Genomic DNA, 18905 nt, shown 5'->3' with positions numbered 1-18905 from the left:
ACAAAATCCCCGCTAGGCCGAAAGTGCATCTCACTCTCGGTGCGTTTGTTTTTCAGACCAAGCGGTCTAGCAAGTGAATCTGACGCGCATTAAGAGTAGAGAAATTAGAGATATAGAGAGAGAGAGAGACTGTGTATAGATAAAGGGGTGTACAAATAGCAACGAACACACCTCATCCATGACAGAGAGATAGAGTAAGATAGAAAGAGAGACAGAAAAAGAGAGAGAGAGAGAAACTAAGAGGGAGAGAGGGAAGAAAAGAGAAAGAATCAGTGTTAGGGCAAATGATTTGTATTATGAATTTTATTTCTACCCATTTGGCATCGGTTCAGATTTTGGTTAAACTACCTCCAACCACCACCAGCACGACCAATACTGCCACCTTTACCATTCAAGACCTGGCTTAAAATCGAGCACACACTAACACACTTTCTTTAAAAAAAAAAAAAAACAAAAACAAAAAACGAACAACATCGTTTGTAGCACGCTACACGAGCGCGAGCATCCTTCCTCCCTACTCCAACCACTCCTCTACTCCTGCTACATTCTCCCATTTCCTTCTCCCTCTCAACCGTTCGGACAACGGTGTTGGAATTATTGGAGCGGTCCGACCGAGACCCAGCCGGGCTGGCACCTTTCCTCGCTGGGACAAGATCCGATCACGATCAGTATTACGATAGAATCGTTCCAAGCAGGATCGAAAAAGCACCATCCTCAAACTCCTCCGGACTCTGTAAGGATAGCGCATCTTCCGTTTGTTCGCTTTCCATTGTGTGTGTGTGTGCTTACGTGTTCGGTGGTAAAAGTGTGCCGAGGAGAATCGTCCTGTTTTCGATTAACCGCATCCCCGTGCGAAGTGCCTGCTGTGAGTGTGTTGACAGATTATCTGTACACCTAGTCAAGGGCAGTAAAGAAATAAAGAGGAGAAAGTAAGATAGAGAAATAGACAGGGAGAGAGAGAGATAGAGAGACATAGAGATAGAGAGAGAGAGATAGAAAGCGAGATTATGCGTGAACCTAATCCTAACTTGGTATGGGGAAGCAAGCGAATGTTTCTTGGCCTGGACTGTGCTGTTTTGTTTGATTACGTTTCATTCTTTGCTTGTGTGCTTGATGTGCTTGGTGTGAGTAACGCACGGTACGTACGGTAGTACTCGAACACTGATATGCAGTCTACTATGTGTGTGCATCCAGTGCCAGCAATTCTGGAACGGATCATATGATCACCAAAATCACTCAACAAAACAAAGTGACTTTCTCACAGAACCGTTGGAATAGTTACCAATGTGCTAAGGTGCGTGGTGGCTCATACATGTGTGTCATCTTGCCTGGGGAGCTCCAATCAACCTGTGCAAGCCATTCTGAAAAAAAAAGTGTCGTGATGTTCCCTCTCCATAATTGGAGTGGACGTCAATTCGAGGCGGGGAATACCTAGCGTATACGCTTGCTCTCCAACACCAAAGACGGCCATGATCGCTGGGACTGTATACTGCGCAGACTGCCATCAATCTACCCATCTACAACTCTTGTGATGCACACTCACGCACACAGTCGTGCGCTGATATATCAACCTCCTCTACGTCGGCTGTGTGTGCACAGATTGGAATGTTTGATCCACAGCCGAACGCAAAAGCCCCTGGACAAAGCCGTCCAAAAATAGTTTTTGCTCCTCCTAAACCGCCCCTGCCACGATGGGGAATTTTGTTTCGGGTTTTATGTTTAATTTTCCGATTGCCCACGGGCCTGTGGCCGCAGTGGTGCAGCGGTCAGCTCGTGAGCAGACCGAGCGTGCGCACATCCCATGTGCTATTTTGCACCACTAATAGTTGCGCCAGCAGAAACGGGGCTGCATGCCTGTCAGGCAATGGTGTGTGTCTAAGGGGATGTTTGTATGACGTTCTCTTTGAGCAGTTTTGAGCCAAACGATGTGCAATTTTTTATTTTTTTGCAGCAACGGGCATAAACAATGGTTAGGTAATGCAATTTGCGATGAGCCACAGGTTTGTTTTTAGTCTCCTTATTTCAACTGTGGCCAAGATAAGATCGCTTATCTTCATCGGCATTGGTGCTCGCTTTTTCTCTTTCAGCATCCTGCACGAAAAATCCATTAATTTTAAAATTGGATTTATGAGATCATCGCCATACGCGCAAAAGGGCATTCGGAGACAATCGATTGTCTTTTAATGGTTCGTCTAACCCTGAAGCGTATGTGCTTGAGCAGAGCGATAGAGATACAGATGGAGATAAAGAGAGAGCGAGATATTTAGAGAAAGAGAAAAGTAACATAAATTCCTGTCGTGTGTGTATGTGTGTGCTTCTCGTTTCCATTTCCTATCCATGGTTTTTTTGGTTGCACGGCTGCACTGCACGGCTATAAATATCTCTTTCGCCCACTGCGCAACTATTCCTTGTCCATTTCTACAATGAAAGGTGGTAGAGGAAAGCGTGTGATGTGAAGGAAAAGGGCGGGGATGGGGTTATGTCTGACTCCGTCTACTGTTTGGAATAAACTAACACACCTACATATACAGGCTTACCGGTTGTCTATCCCCTCCATTCCGTAACCTTGGATTTGGCCCGAGATGCGCGAGGATCCTGGTCACGGCACCAAGATGGCAAATATTTTAAAGCAGATGGAGGGAGGGCCCAACGAGTGAATCGTGCATATGTGTGTGGTAATGTGGGTGGGTGGGATTGTGTCCGAGTGATCCGAGTAGTACGGTTGCGAGCGACCCCCAGGCTTGCTAGTTGGCAGTGAACGCTCCGGCGACAACGATCGTATCCTTCGACCGAAACGGTTTAAGCTTTGCTGAAGTAGGTTTTACCCACAGGTTACAGCTGCACTACGCCAAGTAGGTAGTTATTAACGCAGGCACGCACGCACAGGCCATCACAATCAAACGCATCAGTGTTCAGTGAGCGAGATTTTGTTTTCCAGTAGTGGTGCATTGTGGTTCTAGTTTGATTGGTTTTTTTTTGTATAATTGTGTGAAATATTATTTGATATTATTTGATTGTTTCGGTACTACCTTACTGATCTGGTTAGTTCTCTGTGGGTAGGGACGGAATGTCCTGCCTTTTGTCACGTTCCTGCCGTTTGTTTATGTTTTAGTTTTTTGTATGAACAGCTATTTCACTAGTTTCACTAGTTGAGAACTAATGATTTCAGTGGGGCAGGTTTAGAATGTTAGTAAAACCTTCCCCGCCATCGCCATCAATTCAGTGAACACACAGTGGCCGCATCATGATCATCACGCGGTTTGGATGAGATTTTATTTTTAGACCATCCAACCGGAGCGAGAGCCGGAGTCTTGCTTTCCTTCAGCTTTGATCACAATGTATGTGTGTGTATGCGTTTGTATATGCGTGTGTATTTTTGTGTGAACTCATGTATATTTTACCATAGGAGTTTAGCAGGAATTTCAATATAAGGATTCCAAGACCGGTGGCAATGGGTGGATGTTGAAATGTTGTTTCACCTGCTCCGTGACGGCATTGCTGTACGCATGTGAAGAGTTGAAACGATTATTCAACTTTGAAAAACCGTTCCCATGTGCACTGCGCACATGGAATGAGCTATTCATTATCAAACATAGGTATAGCGAGCGTAGGAAAGAGAGATCAAAAGCCCTTGCTAGTCACAAACGGCTAGCCTGAAGGGGTGGTTAAAATGATCATTTTGAAGGATTTTACCTCTGAAACTCGGATCTCCTACCTATGAAAAGAAATGTACTTGTTGCATGGGAATAGGTGTACATAGGATACAAGAAGTAAAACTATACTTAATCTCTGTTCGCAACTGCATACATATGCGTGTGTGTGTGTTTTTAGTAGTTGTAGTGGTTCTGCGATATGAAATGTGCAGTAGGAAAAGTGCAACGCGTACCGAGAGTTATTTTTTCCCATCCAAGTGGGTGCCAAAGTCTCACACATGACTTCAATCATGAACGTGTCAATTGCAGTGTTGGCTGGCTCCTTAAACACCAACACCCCGGTCGAGCATACATTTTTACTTGTCCGGTGGATTGTCGGGATTCAGCTCACGTTTCTAGCAAGCACACCCACAAACACACACAAACACACATACATGTATACCGTACCATTAAGCATAAGCGAAAGTTAGGTACGGTTATAACAGCTCCTTCCAGAACCCTTTTTCCGCTGGGGTCGGACGCCGCGTCATTTGCACCGTGCGCCCGAGCATCTAGAAGCTGCCATCCCGCCGGGCGTTGTATTAGGGCACCGCTATAAAGTGCGGTGGAAAAATAATTTAATAGAGCGGCCCTGCCATGGGCAACCAGTGTCGATTTTGAGGTGCGTGCTGGCGCAACACATGGGATTTCCTTTGTAGCTGGGAGTGAAATGCACAAGCATGCAAGGGACGAGAGTGAAGAGGAAAATTTGAAATGTTCCAAAGCATAATATATCGGCTGCACTGGACGCTACGGAATGGGGAGGAATGGGTAGGAAGGAGAAGAGGAGAAGAGAATGTGTGCGGTGTGTAATCAATTACACATCTAAAACTGAAAACGGGCGGGTAGTTTTTCGTCCGTTGCGGTTGCTGTAGCGCTCGATTTCATACATTTCCGCGCTTACCGCTTGGGCTCAAACGATGGTGATTTGGTGTGCCGAAATTTTTTGTGCTAATTTTGCCGCTGCTCTCTAGCTCTCTCTCTCTTTCCTGCCTCTTGGTGAAAGGTCAGCAAGTTTGGGTGTATTGATGGGCCAAGTCGTGACTTTGATTGATTGATTAATGGTTTCCGCAACAGTTTAGAAGCGTTCCTCCGCTGTTTCAAGCAAAAATCGACCCCAAGGTAAATGGTTGGGGCTTTTCGTCGGTTAGGGTGAAATCGTGTGCTACTTTGAATATAACACACCACCAACAATGAGCGAAAAGCACTATCAGCTTATTTTGCCGCAATTAAGATAACGATCTTCATCTCCCGACTGTCTCGGTTCCAATCTGTCCGTTGGCCGCTTAGGCAATCAAGCTAATTGTTGACACGTCCTGTTAGAGTGAGAGTTTTTCAATTGTGTTGCAGTCAAAGCTCTAGCAGTGATGAATTTCTTGGCACAATTGAATGTTCCCTCTCGTTGAGTTTTTCTATGGGTAATCGGTTCGGGAGTGACGGGTCCAAAGGTGAAATTAATCGTTACTCATTTTTTTACTGTTTGTACAATGATTGTTGGATCGTACTGGCGAGAAGTAAAAAGAGAGAGAGAGAGAGAGAGAGAGAGAGAGAGAGAGAGAGAGAGAGTAAAGCACTAACAAAATCATTATTTGAACACGCGAGTTCACATTCCTGTCGGAACGCTACTATGTGGTTTTTGGGGTTTGCCTAATGAAGTCGTTCAACCTATACATACAATCCTGCTACCAATATAGAACCAACAGTGTTGTCGTCTTACCTTTGCCACCTTTGCCTGGTTTACGCAAAATAGGAAGAAATTATTTTCTTGTTTGAGCTTATGCAAACGAACCTCGCTCTCGGTTTTAAAGCCAAATTATCTCACCGGGTGCACTTGTTGCTCTTATTCTTGTTCATTTTTCCTTTTAGCGAACGAAACACTCGACTAGAACACAATCCCAAAATGTTCAAGAACCATCTTGCTATGATTGGCATGAATGAGACGCCAAACAAAAAGGCCAAGTTTTGGCAGTCATACATCAGATCCTTGAAGGGTAAGTATTTATGTGGAGTGTAGTTTTTGGCGCCTTGCTCGAAATTTCCCGTCACTTTCGTCACTAGCCGGCATTTGACTAGTTGGTTCAGTCGTTCAGCCGTCCAGCCAATCGTATTTTAACGAGTCTTAATGTATTCCTCCGTGTTTTAGGATCTGATGATATTCGTGCACACGACACTCCGGCCTACCGGCGGCCGATTCTGCTGTTCGACGAACCGGACACTGCTGTCGGTCGCATCAATTCGCCCGGTTACCATTACCTGCCGGTTCACCGCGAAACCTATGGCTACTCGCCTCGTCCCATCTACGACCATCACTACACGCGTTCGCAGAGAGCACGTAAGTACGGAAACGGTGGAAGGAAAACAAGACCCCTGTCCCTGCCACGGGAGAAAGCTAACAGAGCTAGTTTCATTTCCGATTAATATGCAAATCGAGCGAGTAAGGGAAACGGAAGCTATAGCGTGCCCTCCTAATTACTAAGCCTTAAATATTTATATTTGTTTGGCGGTGGCAAATGGAAAACGGCCGTTCCGTTCATTTTCGATTTTACAATTTAGCTATTCATTTAGTTTTCCAACAGCCGCAATGCGCGTCCAGCTGAGACTCAGAATCATGCATTGAATAACCTCATCTCCCAGGGCAGGGTGCAAAAGTTTGCCCTCAAAAACGCGCACTATTGATTTTTTGACTCGTGAAGATTAATCTAATTTCACATGATTTACCATCCACAAGCACGGCAAGCGGCCGGATGTAATTACACACCCTAGCTTTCGATCTCAACCCTCGGTGCTACTCGGGCCGGTTATTTTGCGTCAAAAACACACACGGTGAAAATTAATAACACAGATAATAAACGATCGGCAGTGCTACTATTTCCCATCACGAAGCGCCTCTGTTGCATACATTAATCCGACCGCTTTCCGTGCTCTCGTTTCCATTGTGCCGATGGGGGACAGTCGCACGGCTTATTGCATTGATTCTCATTATTTTGTTTCGTTTTTGTTACAGCAAGCGTAAACAGACTGGCCGATGCGGAGAAAGCCTGGGCTGACCATTTGGAACGGATGAGGGATATCGACCGCAGGTAGGGCTCTGTTCCATTTACAAGATTAAAATAGGATTTGTATGAGAAAATTTTAAATTAAGTTTTGGGAAGCAATTTTCCAGCGGACGGGGTGGACTAGATAAATGGGCTAATAATCAGTTTAAAAATCTCTATTTCCGAGTTGTCGTTGCTGAGGAAAAAATGCCTAACTCTAGGCGCAGTGAATGGATTGCCTAGCTTGTAGGCAATCGGTATAACCTGAGCGCCTAAAATTATGCCATTTTCATGCTTCCTATGAATGGTTTGTGCTAAAACAAAAGCTTTTACCCAAGAAAAAGGAAAATGAAAGCCCAGAATAGCACAGAGGCTACCATCGTACATTGTTTCGCGAGAAAAATGCACCACCAGCTCGCGCTTCCCAAGAACGGTTTTCCAGTACATAATTGACAATAACAATGCAGCCCCCGAAATAAAACCTCTGTTCATTTCCAACTTGCGAGTGGGGACAATTTAATTCAATTCAGCACACGCCATATACTACAATGCTCCCGATAGCACCACGACCCTCTCCAGGAAAAGGACAAAACAGAAACTCGAACACGAAAGGAAAACGCTACCCAGCCCAAATGCCCAGAAAATTAAAAAAAAAAACACCAACGGCTTGCGGGTACTTCACTCATAGCCGCGTTGGAAGGATTTGGTTGTTGTTATTTTTTTGGTTCTTTTGCCTCCTTCCAAGTGGGAGGAAATGACTGGAAATCTTTCGCCGTACCACCACGCGTAGTACTGCACGGTGCTTCACGTTGGAATAGTTTCACTTGGTCACGTAAAAAATGAACGACGGGACTGTTAGGGGAAGGCTGTGTGCAGTGGCAAAAGAGAATAAAAAGTAGAAACTGGTGGCCTTTCACGATGAGCTTAAAGTGTAAATTGTACCGACATGAAGTTTGGTCCGACGGTTTGGGATGCCCCCTAGTGTTGGGTGGTTTAGGGTGGAGTGGGACGCATTTTTGCAGTCGAAAATACGAAGAAGAATGCTGAGTGTTGAAAATATTCAGTGCGCTGGTGGTTTTCGCTTTTACTCCTCCCCTTGGGACCGACATGATCCGTCCTGGGAAAGGATATTGGATCGCGCACTGAGTTTCACCAGCGATTAGCATCATGGCACTGTGGGAGTGGCGACATGGCAAGAGTGGTCATAAAGCGATTCTGCTTGAACCGATGAAGCCGCACTTCTGTATAGGGAGAGGACCCTCTGAACTCAGAAAAATCAGACGCCCCGATTAAAAGATGAATGGCTTTTCCTTAAAAACTACATAAAATTATACACTTTACATAAACTTGGCCACCTACGTCCTCGCCATCCCTACTTTCACGAGATATCATAACGAACCAAGTGGATTATGAGGAACATGATAATACCCGTCTTCAAAGGAGAGCATTCCCAAGTTGTCGTGGCCCATCCGACATGTTGAGAAAAGTTTGAATTGAGCGCACGGCAAACAAGCAAGGGCAAGTTTTTCCACGCCTAAGATAGCCCTTATCATACCTCATCTGCACTGCAAGTGAATTGAATCGTGGTTTAAAGTGTGCGCTCGGCACATTTTACTACGAGTGGTCGGGGGGGGGGGGGGGGGGGGTACATTATACATGAAGCACAGCATCCCCCTCTCAGTAGAACCATTCGGTTTGCAAGGGAACGCTGTCATCGGATGCCGTTTCGAAATGTCACCAAAGGCTCGTAAATGCTTTACGGAAATGAGCAAGAAAGAAAGAGGGAGTATGATAGAGAGCAGGAGAGAGAGAGAAAGAGAGAGAGAGAGAGAGAAAGATACACACTTGTAATAACACACAGACACATTTAATAAGGAATAGAGAAGCTTAACTATTTTATATTTATTTTTTATTGCTTTTCTGGCGCTGGCACACGCTCGTTACAGATACCCATCGCGCTATGGACTGTACCTCAAGGACAAACCGAGCCAGGTAGTGTTCCCGCAGGAGATGGAGTACGAACCGGAGACGAAACCGCTGTACTCGACGCTGCACTAAGGCGAAGCCACGCCGTGCCCGGCCAGTATGCTAGAAGGCTTGCTGACACTCCCTATTCTGCTCCTTTATCCGACAGTTGAATAACTTTTCCTCCCCTACCCTTGTCTCTCCCAACGGCTGGCCAGCACAAATTTCCCCATTTCCCATTTCCGCTTACTTGAGAATCAGAAAAAAAAACAAAAGGATGGTGAGCAGAACGTACCCATGATAAGGTGATCAATAAAGCGAATACGCTCTCGACGGTTTGCACGAGGTATGAAATCTAAGTATGCAGCACGCAGAGTATAATGGCATGATAAGAGCCGAGCGCAGGTTCGGTTTATACGCGGAGAACCGCGGGCTACCGGGCGTCTGTCCGCGGATAAATAGTACGTAGTAGAGGATGAAGGAAAATGGTAAAAATGTTACTTCTTTCGCAGTAACTTTAACAAAAAATAAAAAAAAACATACTAAAAAACTCTCCAGTTAAGAGCAAAAAGGAGAGCGAGAGCGACAGAGCGAGAATCTTTTAAAAAACACAATCATGCATAATCACTAACAATCTTGACAGATGAAAGGATAAACGGACGAACGAGATGTTGTGTATTTATATTTATTTTGTGTTGGTTGCGTTGTTTTGCATAAACGATTTCTAAAAGTTCCCTATTTCTACTAAAAAAAGCACAACAGAAAGAGATAAAGGGATGGAGAGCGAAGAGCAGAGTACATTGAAAATTAATTACAAATATATACATATATATGTGCGGTGTATACCGTAAGGCGTACACGCGTAAACAGTTTAGAAAAGGACGAGAAAATCGAAGAAAAAAGAACAGTATCAGAAATGACGGTATTATTTGTTAACAGATTGCATACGAAAGAGCATAGATCAGGCAGCAACAGAAATACACACACCCACACATATAATGAACCACAGACAGATGCACACTCATAACTATATATCTACACGTACATGCAAACATACACGGACAAGCCACCTTTAACAAATGGAAGCAACCGCCTAGCGCGAACGGCGCATACCGGACAGGACAGAACAAGCTACACTACACGGCAGTAAACAGCACACACGCAAACACACGCTGTAGGCTAAACGAGAAGCCGAGAACGAAGAAGGGCAGTATATGAGCTAGCGAGATCGAGCTGAGTGGCGGAGTAGCGGATGTAGTTGCTATTTCGAATATTAGCGATTCTTTCCCTTTCCTCAGTTCCAACGGACCCTTCTTTATAGCCCTTCTTCTCACACTCTCTCCTCGTCTTTTAGACAAAATCTCCCTCATTCAATCCCCCAGCCGTATACACCACATCGTCCCGAGTTGTTCTCCTTTCAACGGCTGTTTTGTCGTCTCACGTTTTTGTGGCGCACTCCGGCGAACCATGCACATACCCGGGATCCTGGTTTACTGTGAGCTGCTCGCTAGCGGTGAGCATTGTCAAGCTCCTGCACTGAAACTCCGAGTAGAGTGAGAAAACCAAAAACAAAGAAAGGGATAAGGAAGGAGAACGATGTTGGCACGATGTATGCGTGTCTCGTTGATCAACGATCAAACGCTACGCTGGAGGCGAAGGCGCATGACATGTTGGAGGCGAAAAGGACTGTGCGCGAATGTGTGCGTGTTTGTATGTGTGTTTGTGGCAGTGGCTCTAAATGGAGCATTATAATAACTCATGTGAGAAATAAAATACAATTTAATAAAAGAAATAAAACGGATCAGAAACTGAACCAAAACAAAAACAACCAATGCGATTTTTTTATACAACCACGAAAGTTACCACGTGATTTTGAACTTTACTTTAAAATTCTCTGATAGTCTCTTTCAAGCATTACGCCTTTAGTGTGCGCTGAACTCAATATTTTGTTCCGAAACTGAAATTCTCTTTCAAAAAAGTCAGCAGTATATTATTGATTCGGTCTGCTATCGTGTTCGGTCGTGTGTGCTTTTGGTCTCTCACTTACATTCTTTCACCCTCTCCTGAGTTCTCGTTATTTCAGTATCACCAGTAATTAATTATCCACTGACAGGTTTGTAATCAATTCCAGCCACAACGTGGGGCATTTTGAAGCATAAATTGAAATGTGTGCGAGTGCGATGGACTCATTAAGTAAGACAGGGAGTGCAAAAATGCCACCCGCTCGGAAAGCTTCAGAACAACAACGAAACTCTTTAAACCCGCGGCCCGATTCTGACGGCAGAATGGCTTTTACCATCTTTATCGGGCTGTATTCATTCACGCACCACCTGCAAAATTGGTTTTATTTTTCCACAAAGAAGTGTTTAGAGATGGCAGTTTTTAGGACCAGAAAAAAACAAAATGAGACAACTTGCTATGCTTTGCGAGCAAGGATAATATAGGAGTATTTTTTTTTTAGAAAAAATCAACTAATTCAAACAAGTAACGATAAACTGGTCAGCAGAGTGGAACGGGTTTTTGTAATGAGTATTTGAGGTAACTAGTAGCACGTATGTAACTGTTCCTTGTAGCTATTCTTAAAATAAATTTGAAAAATTAAATAGGCTACACATTTTTATTCTAGGCACCCTTTACACCTTATTTCTAGCAGTTACAAAAAAATGCACATCTCTAGCGCAAAGCGTGTGCATCGTCCATCGAAACGCGACAGAAAGGTGTCCGTTGAAGGGGCAGAAACAGTGAAAAGCAAAATCCCATTAACGCTTTCGGTCCAGGTGTGAATCCCCCGTGATCATGGTTTCGGGATTCGGACAGGGGTTTCGCCCGCCCTAGAAATCCGGCAAATTATTCCATCTCATCGCACACCCGCGTCCCCGGCAATTCGGCACGCCAATCAAATGGGCAGTGGGGTGTGAAATTTGAAGTTTTGCACTTCCCCGCTCCAAATCTGTCTCGTTCTCAGTTACCATCGTTCCGCATTTTATCGAGCAGAACGCGGCTCGGACGGTTCGCTTCATCCGCTTCTGCGTGTTCGCTGTGTGTGCCATTATTTAAGCACATAACGATAGCGGAAAACAACTTGAGTCAGAAGCCTTTACGCAAAACTGCGTGGAAATTGATTAGATTACTGCACAACCACACTAACCGCTGCCCACCGGAATGAGTCGGGACAGGCGGTAGCGTCATCAGATGGCGTTGATGAGGGTGGGTTTTGGACGATTCGAGCTCACTTTATCTTTTACTAGCCCGCGAAAGTAGTGCCGGGTGACAGGTGTTTCTGAGCGTGGGGCAACGTTTGAATCAACTTGCTCACCGCGTCAAGGCCGTAAATTTGATCAAACGAGTAGAGAAGGGGTAGGGAGGTTGTGTCAAAACAAGCGATGAAGTTAAAAATATGTATCCTGTCTGGAATCATTTTTTAACCTGGAAAGCAACTCATTACTTGAAGAATTTTTCAACAGAGCAAAAAAGAAGCAAACAGAAATCTTTTCTTGCGAACATTTCAATCACCCGCACACGTTCGTATCAAATTATTATCGTACTGCTTGCAACTGCTCACGTGACAGCAGCGAGAGAAAAAAAAACGCGCAAAGTGTGCGCGAAGATGAATAAGCCACTTGTCGCCGCACTGGTACGGCAGGAGCAGAATACGTTAGGCTTGCTCGAGCTTGCGGCGAGATCCGAACAGTCACGGGGGGGGGGGGGCAAACACAGCCAAATCGCTTACGTTGACTTCCTGTAGCTTTTGCTTTGGTGAAGCACTCTCCGCTTCCAAGTTTTTTGTTGATGAGTTAAGTGGTTTGCCCAACTTTGGTTAAAGCTTTCTTCGTTCAACATATTTCGTTTCCGGCACCGGAACAGAGGGCCAGCGCAAGGAACAAGCAAACGCTCTGATAAAACAATTGCCCAGGCACTTTTCCGTGCCGTCAATGCGTTTGTTGTCATAGACACTCCTTAGCTTAGGCTTTACCCTCAACCCTCCAACTCCATTCCTTTCTTAATGAAATTTGGTACAATCAGCAAACCAGGAAATAGAGAGCAGCACGAAATAGAGAGCAGAAAGCGAGACAAAAAAAAACGCTGCAGAAATGTTATAAATCTGAAACTCTAAATTAGAATTGGAAATCCGTCCTCCTTTTTCAGACGCATTCTCCCGCCTCACCACTTCAAGAGTGAGATTGTGCTACATTCGGGAATAGAATGGAGTAAGAAAAAAGATAAGGGAACGCAAAGACACCAGCAATGAGTAAGAAGACGCACGTATTGAATGAAAGTTTCCTCGTTGCGTACGGCACCCGCATCGAGACGTTAAAACCGAAGCGATTCAATACGAGGGTGAAGAAAAGAAAAAGTATCACAAGAAAAAAGATACTACAAGGCTGTGTGGGTGTGTGGGAGGCATGGTTGTTGCAACATAAATAAAAAAAATCAGAGAAAAGAGAAAGCAGCCATTCCTCTTTCTTGCACGCTGGACGGTTTAGCTGTGCACTACCGTTCTACAGGCGTCGCAGCAGCGTAGTGGTGGTTTCGCTCCAGGCACTAGGCTCAAGGGACGAAAAAAGCATGCGAACCCTATAGGCGCAAACTGATGCCATACACACACACAGCGTTTTCACTTTGGAACTTTTATGAGTTTTGTGCTCCGACAAAAACATGCCCAAAACTTTCGATGGCGACAACGTGAAAGTTTTTTCTTTTTCTTTTATGGTTGGGTGGGGGCTTGGGGTGCTGTGTTTGTTGCGGACGTACCGTCGAAAAAGGGCGAGCTTGGCGGGGATTTTTGGGATCGCTACGGCTGGCACCATTTGGCCATACTCATTACAAATTTGTGGTCGCCATGACATCACGGCACCGCGTAATGGAGCCCGAACCAACTTTTACTGTTTTGTGCAGGTAGCACAATGTCCACTCCGTTCGGTGGTGCATTTTTTTTAAATATGTAACTGAAATTGCACCAGAAGGTGGAAAGGTGGATTGGTGGAATTTTCCAATTAGTTGGCACAAAGCTCGAGCACCCACTTCCGACGTGGCTCAAAGATCCGTGCGTTCTGGTAGTTCGATCGGTATGTCTGGAAGCAACGAAACAAGCCGTGCTCGGGCAACTTTTCATTCTCTTTCTCGTGAGATGGCGATGGTTTTTGGTCCTTCTTTAAAATTCATTTCATTTCGGATTCGGGTCTTCGGCAGAAGCAAGCCCCTAGAGAACATTTCTCATTCTTTTTTCACTATTTCCCAAGTACCTCTTTAAATAACTGCCACCACCACCACCCAAACAGTCAAGCACTAAATTACTGTCGAAATTAGTTGAAGCCATTGCCCTGGAGTTGCAGCACCAGCGTGAACACTCAGCAGTAATGTAGGGGAAGATGAGTCAAAATGGCACTGTAAAGGATTTCGCTCTTTACCCATTGGGTACACCACTTGACATTGATATTTCTAGCGCAATCGATGTATCATTGTCTTTTTCATGAAATAAAAAATATAGTAGACGTATTAACAACAAATTACATGTATAAAATGATAAATGTATAAATTGAAATATCATCATCAGAAGTCGTGAAAATGTATTGCGAGGGGTTAAATGGTTTCGCTATTACGAAAAATAGTCATATACGAAGTGTCAAAACACATCAAAACAATGGGGCATAAAGGACAACAACAACAGACTTTAGGCTATGGTTAAAGCTGTTGCATCTAGGTTCAATTTTAGTGGTTTAGATTGTAATATTTTTGATGGATTTTAACCTGTAGCACTGATTTAATTGATTATTGTCTCGGGCACTGCGTTTCTATGGACTCACTAACTCGCGGCAATCACTGTTGTTCTTGCTTTTGTTGTAAAAAAAGATTTTTTTTAGAACAAACTTCTTACTTACTTATCCGGCGCTACTCTAATTTTCCCCAAAAAATTGTCGCGCGTCCTTTAGAAGCTGTGTAAGTCGAATAACATGTTTTTCATCCAAAATATAGTTGTTAAATAGTTATTTCTGATCAAACTTAGTACATTTATACTATTAGTTACTTACATGGTACAATACATGTAAAAAGTCAACGAAAATCTTTGTCTTTTTTGAGATTATAAACTTTTAACAATAATGCAATTTACTGTGCATTTGATAATTGTTGGAGAAAGCTGTGAACAATTATTGAAGTAACTCGGAGAAAGGCTGCATATTGTAGCCACCTTTCCTTACATCACAGCCTCATGATTTTGCTCCTGCCGAAACAGGCCTACCATTTTGTCCCACGTGAAACATTTTTCGAACTTTAACTTTAAAACCATTGCATTCAATTAAAATGCTTACTTTTTCCATGGAAATGATAGATAAATGCCAAGTACTTGTATACACATCCTTTATTTTCTCTAAGTATCTGCTAAACGTTTATAATTGATTATTTTCGAGACGGTGGAAATAACATCGTTTTGTGCAGTAGTTTAGTTTCCTTGCTTATTCATTTATTTATTAAAATCTTACGTTATACAACGTTAATAGTGTGCATCACGCATTGTATTTTATGTTTTTCGATCTATAGAAGTATAGACGTTTTAATTGTGTTAATTTGCCAATGATGCAGGTGACCTATTCGTCCCACCTAATCATTTTGCCGCGCTTTCCCCTAAATCCAATGCCATTACCGCGTTTCTACCAAGTTTTCGAGCGCACTCACACAAAGAAACCCACAAGAAAAAGAGTGTAACAACTATCAACCTGTTGACCCTGCTTTGGGGGAAAGAATGGCGAGATTTCATTTGTTGTTCTCTTTTCTTCCGTTTTTTCTCGGCTTTCGCAAGTACCTTTCGATTTGTGAAGCACTAAATTGAAATTACCTTCCACCGTTCAATGTGCGAGGAAGAAAAACAAGTAACTAAACCAACAAACAGCGTCAAGTACAACAAAACAACAAACAACGAACCGGGAGGGAACGAAAAGCAACCAAAACCCCAGAACACCATCAAAGTAACTGGTAACAACAGTTATTTCCTCTTCGCCACCATTCTGGCTGGCGATGATGCCGACGGCGGAGGCCGGATGCCAAGAGGCTTTGGCGTGTTATTGAGACAGCATCTGTTGCACGGTGCCAGTATCCCGCAGTATTTCAGTGCTCATAATAAACGGGCTGAGCGGATACAACCAGGCTTGCTGCTGGAATTTCTTTTCTAAGGCGTTCTTTTTTTTTACGATGCTCACTTCTCGCCCGAACCAAACAACCGGTGTGTTGAACAAGAAGTTAGAAGCAAACAACCTTTCATCCTTGAGTCTCGTCCCGGACTACCGAGAATACCATATGTGTTTGTGTGTGTATGTGTGTGTGGAATAAACGAAAAAAACAAACAAAATCTACAAAATCAATCATAAGGCTTGTTGCAGAAGCGAGATGTGGTTCGCTCCACACATTCCTGAAAGCATTGCATACTTACCAGGCGCAATCGATCTCCAGTGGACCAAAGTGGGCCATAATTCTGTCCGGTTTAGCGTGTATGTGTTTTTTTTGTCCTTCTTTCCTGTGGTTCTTTTCAGTCAAGGAACAACCTACCATCGTTGGATCGTTGTGCCTCACGGATGGCAAGCTTCGTTGAACGTTTTCTACTGCCATCCACGACGCAAAACATATCCATGAATATTAATGAACAGCGCCGTGCACTACGTCCACGGTAGACCGGGCAGAAATCTTGTAATGTGTTCGTATCGTATGTTTGGATTGTTGTTGTGTTGTGTTATTCTTCACTGTACGTTTTTCTCTTCTGTAATAATGTTTCATTCGAATTGCGAGAAAAAGCGCCTCTAAGGTAGGCACGTCGCATGATAGCTACGGAAAAGCTAAGCAAAAACCCCTTAACGATCACACGTCGGCGAGCCAAGTGTGATACTGTCAGGAAAAGAGGCACGGATGTAAAAATCATACGGGATGATTATTATACCGGTAACCTTTTGCGATCCGTTGTGGGTTGAATGATTTCATCCCTAAATGCACTAGGTCCATGCGTTGCAATGCACTCGATTTTTCTCGTAGGGAAGAGTAAGTTGCTTCGTATGTGTTGCATTAACAACCCACACGGAACAGCAACTTTTACCGTGTGCCAAGATTTATCAAGACAATTTCACGGCGTGAAGTATGAAAAGTATCTGAAATCAACAATTGTCATCCTTTATGGTTCGATGAAGTTCGACGAAATTACGAGTTTTTCACGCACATGGCGTAAACATATTCGCCATGAAACAGATAGATTTTGGTATGAATTTCTCATCGAATACAACCGATTTCGGCTTCACGTTTCATGGCGCGGCACTATTTGGCGGAATGTCTGTTTGCACGGTTAGATATGTTGCCTCGTACCACCTTTCCACGAACACAACTTTTGCAACGGGCCCTCGTTAACCATATGATGAAAGGAGCTTTATCACAGCTACCATGTTGGGCTGGTAATACATCGCTTACCAGTGCAATTCCATCAGCAATAATAATAAGCAAAAACAAATGATCTGCATATTGCCGGACGATCTCGAGTTTTCCTTTGTGCACGAGACATGCACTCTCGGCAAACTTAACTACCGTACCTTCCATGTTCAATTTATGCGCCTTAATACAGTCACCCGGAATCTTCTCCACAACTACTAACGACTGCTGCTCAAGTGTTAGAAACAGACAAAGCATACTCCACCTGCTTGAAAATTGGCTGTTTTTTTAAGCCATATATAAAAAAGGAAGGGTTTTTCGTAATAAAAGTTTCATCCTTTAACAGAGTACATGTACATATCATTGAACACAGCTTTACAACCGTATACCTGTTTTATGACTCGCGATCATTCGATTTTGATTGCGTATTTGCTTTCGAGAAGCAGTGCGGCTGTACATAACTTTCAGGCGCGTTTACTCGCACAGCCTGCCAGTGTGAAGTGAAGCGTACGACATATGCTGGACGGTATCCCTGACACGATTGTCTTTGTTGTCGGACCATCAATTCGACACGCTAACGCACTGCTGTGGAAGATGTTATAATAATTGCCAACCAAGCCATTCTTTATAGCTACCAAAAAGGGTATTTTCTTGTAATTCAAATGCTCGAAACGACCATCAGAGAGTAATGGATGACCTGTTTTCCGAGGAAAAGTTTAAAAGGAACTGAAGTGCTTGTAATTCGAATGCTCCAAACAACCATCAGAGAGTAATGGATGCCCTGTTTTCCGAGGAAAAATTTAAAAGGAACTGTTTCGATAACTCGGCGGAAATGTAAGTTTTTATTGAAACCGAGATGTTTGCACTAAGTCGCAACCAATCACATTACCATCGCAATTGCCTTGGCCAGTAAAGGAACTATATTTTGAAGCAGTTCAGGTTGAGCACTGGACGATAAAAAACTCACAAAAATGGCCTTTTCATTTTAATAATCGGAAGGGGAAACGAAACACATTAACTCTAACTCTGGGCTCGTTCGGGGAAAAAGGGCAGTTTGTCACATCGTTGTCGAGACGCTCGACTTTTTTAATATTGTTTGTTTGGCCTAAACCGTTACGAGCCAGGCTTATTTCTTCATCGTCCAGGGTCTGCCGGCGATGTCAGTGGCCCGCTAAGATTGTTTGACACGTCTTTACCTTTCTTTGCCCCTTGCTTTTCAACCCCGAGCTGGATCACTTTTCCAGCTCGACCGGGTCGTAATTTGCATTTACGCTGCCAAGCGGTGCAAAAATTATCCACCGTTGGGCGGATGCTTTTCCTTCATGCCCTGCCATTGGACTCTTATTATTGGGAGCTGATGGCTGCCCGCCCAATGGGGCTATCATCTAAGGCCTGTACAAAAAAGGCGATAAATAAACGTTTGCTCAAAGTGATGATTGTATCCGAGACAGCAGAAAGAAGGACCCGGCGGCTTTGGCTATATTTCGAATGACGATGTTGTAGCGGCAAGTAAAACCAAGGAATTCATTAAGGCGGTTTTTGTGCAGCGAGACGCCAAAGTGGGGAAGTGTCGGAGTAACTTGAGGATTTTTTGTTTATATTTGCTTAGTAGGGAATCGAGGAACAACTTTTTGCTTTCAATTGCCGTGTGCTCCAAAAACGCTCATCTTTTACGACCTTCATTTGAAAATGGAGTAAAGAAGGAGGGAGTGTAGTGAGCGACACACCATCTAACAAAAATTAGCAAATTAACATTTGCAGCTTCACCGGAATGCGATGGGTTGGAAACGTAGTGCTTACCTCACTTAACGTG

The 18905-nt window shown here is 43.8% G+C and overlaps 1 protein-coding gene across 5 annotated transcripts; it reads left to right on the top strand.

Moving 5' to 3' along the window:
- Positions 1-628: 628 nt before the first annotated feature.
- Positions 629-8952, top strand: LOC121589267. Of its 5 annotated transcripts, none has more exons than XM_041908067.1 (5): positions 629-733; positions 5559-5683; positions 5836-6024; positions 6697-6772; positions 8674-8952. In XM_041908067.1, the coding sequence occupies exons 2-5, from the start codon at positions 5593-5595 to the stop codon at positions 8783-8785; spliced, it is 468 nt and encodes a 155-aa protein (XP_041764001.1). In that variant the 5' UTR covers positions 629-733; positions 5559-5592; the 3' UTR covers positions 8786-8952. The 5 variants fall into 5 exon arrangements, with proteins under 5 accessions (XP_041764001.1, XP_041763985.1, XP_041763978.1 ...); XM_041908051.1 differs by lacking the exon at positions 629-733 and adding an exon at positions 770-865; XM_041908044.1 differs by lacking the exon at positions 629-733 and adding an exon at positions 2704-2814.
- Positions 8953-18905: the final 9953 nt, after the last annotated feature.

Source organism: Anopheles merus, chromosome X (assembly GCF_017562075.2).
Source record: "Anopheles merus strain MAF chromosome X, AmerM5.1, whole genome shotgun sequence".
NCBI classification, from domain to species: domain Eukaryota; kingdom Metazoa; phylum Arthropoda; class Insecta; order Diptera; family Culicidae; genus Anopheles; species Anopheles merus.
Note: the sequence above shows the minus strand (reverse complement) of the source record. Positions and strands in the feature narration are given on the sequence as shown.

Excerpts from the sequence above, each read along its gene's own strand:
- LOC121589267 (XM_041908067.1), top strand. The coding sequence starts at position 5,593 with ATGTTCAAGAACCATCTTGCTATGATTGGCATGAATGAGACGCCAAAC. Across the intron at positions 5,684-5,835 it reads ATACATCAGATCCTTGAAGG|GATCTGATGATATTCGTGCA; the intron begins GTAAGTATTTAT and ends TCCGTGTTTTAG. Across the intron at positions 6,773-8,673 it reads ATGAGGGATATCGACCGCAG|ATACCCATCGCGCTATGGAC; the intron begins GTAGGGCTCTGT and ends CGCTCGTTACAG.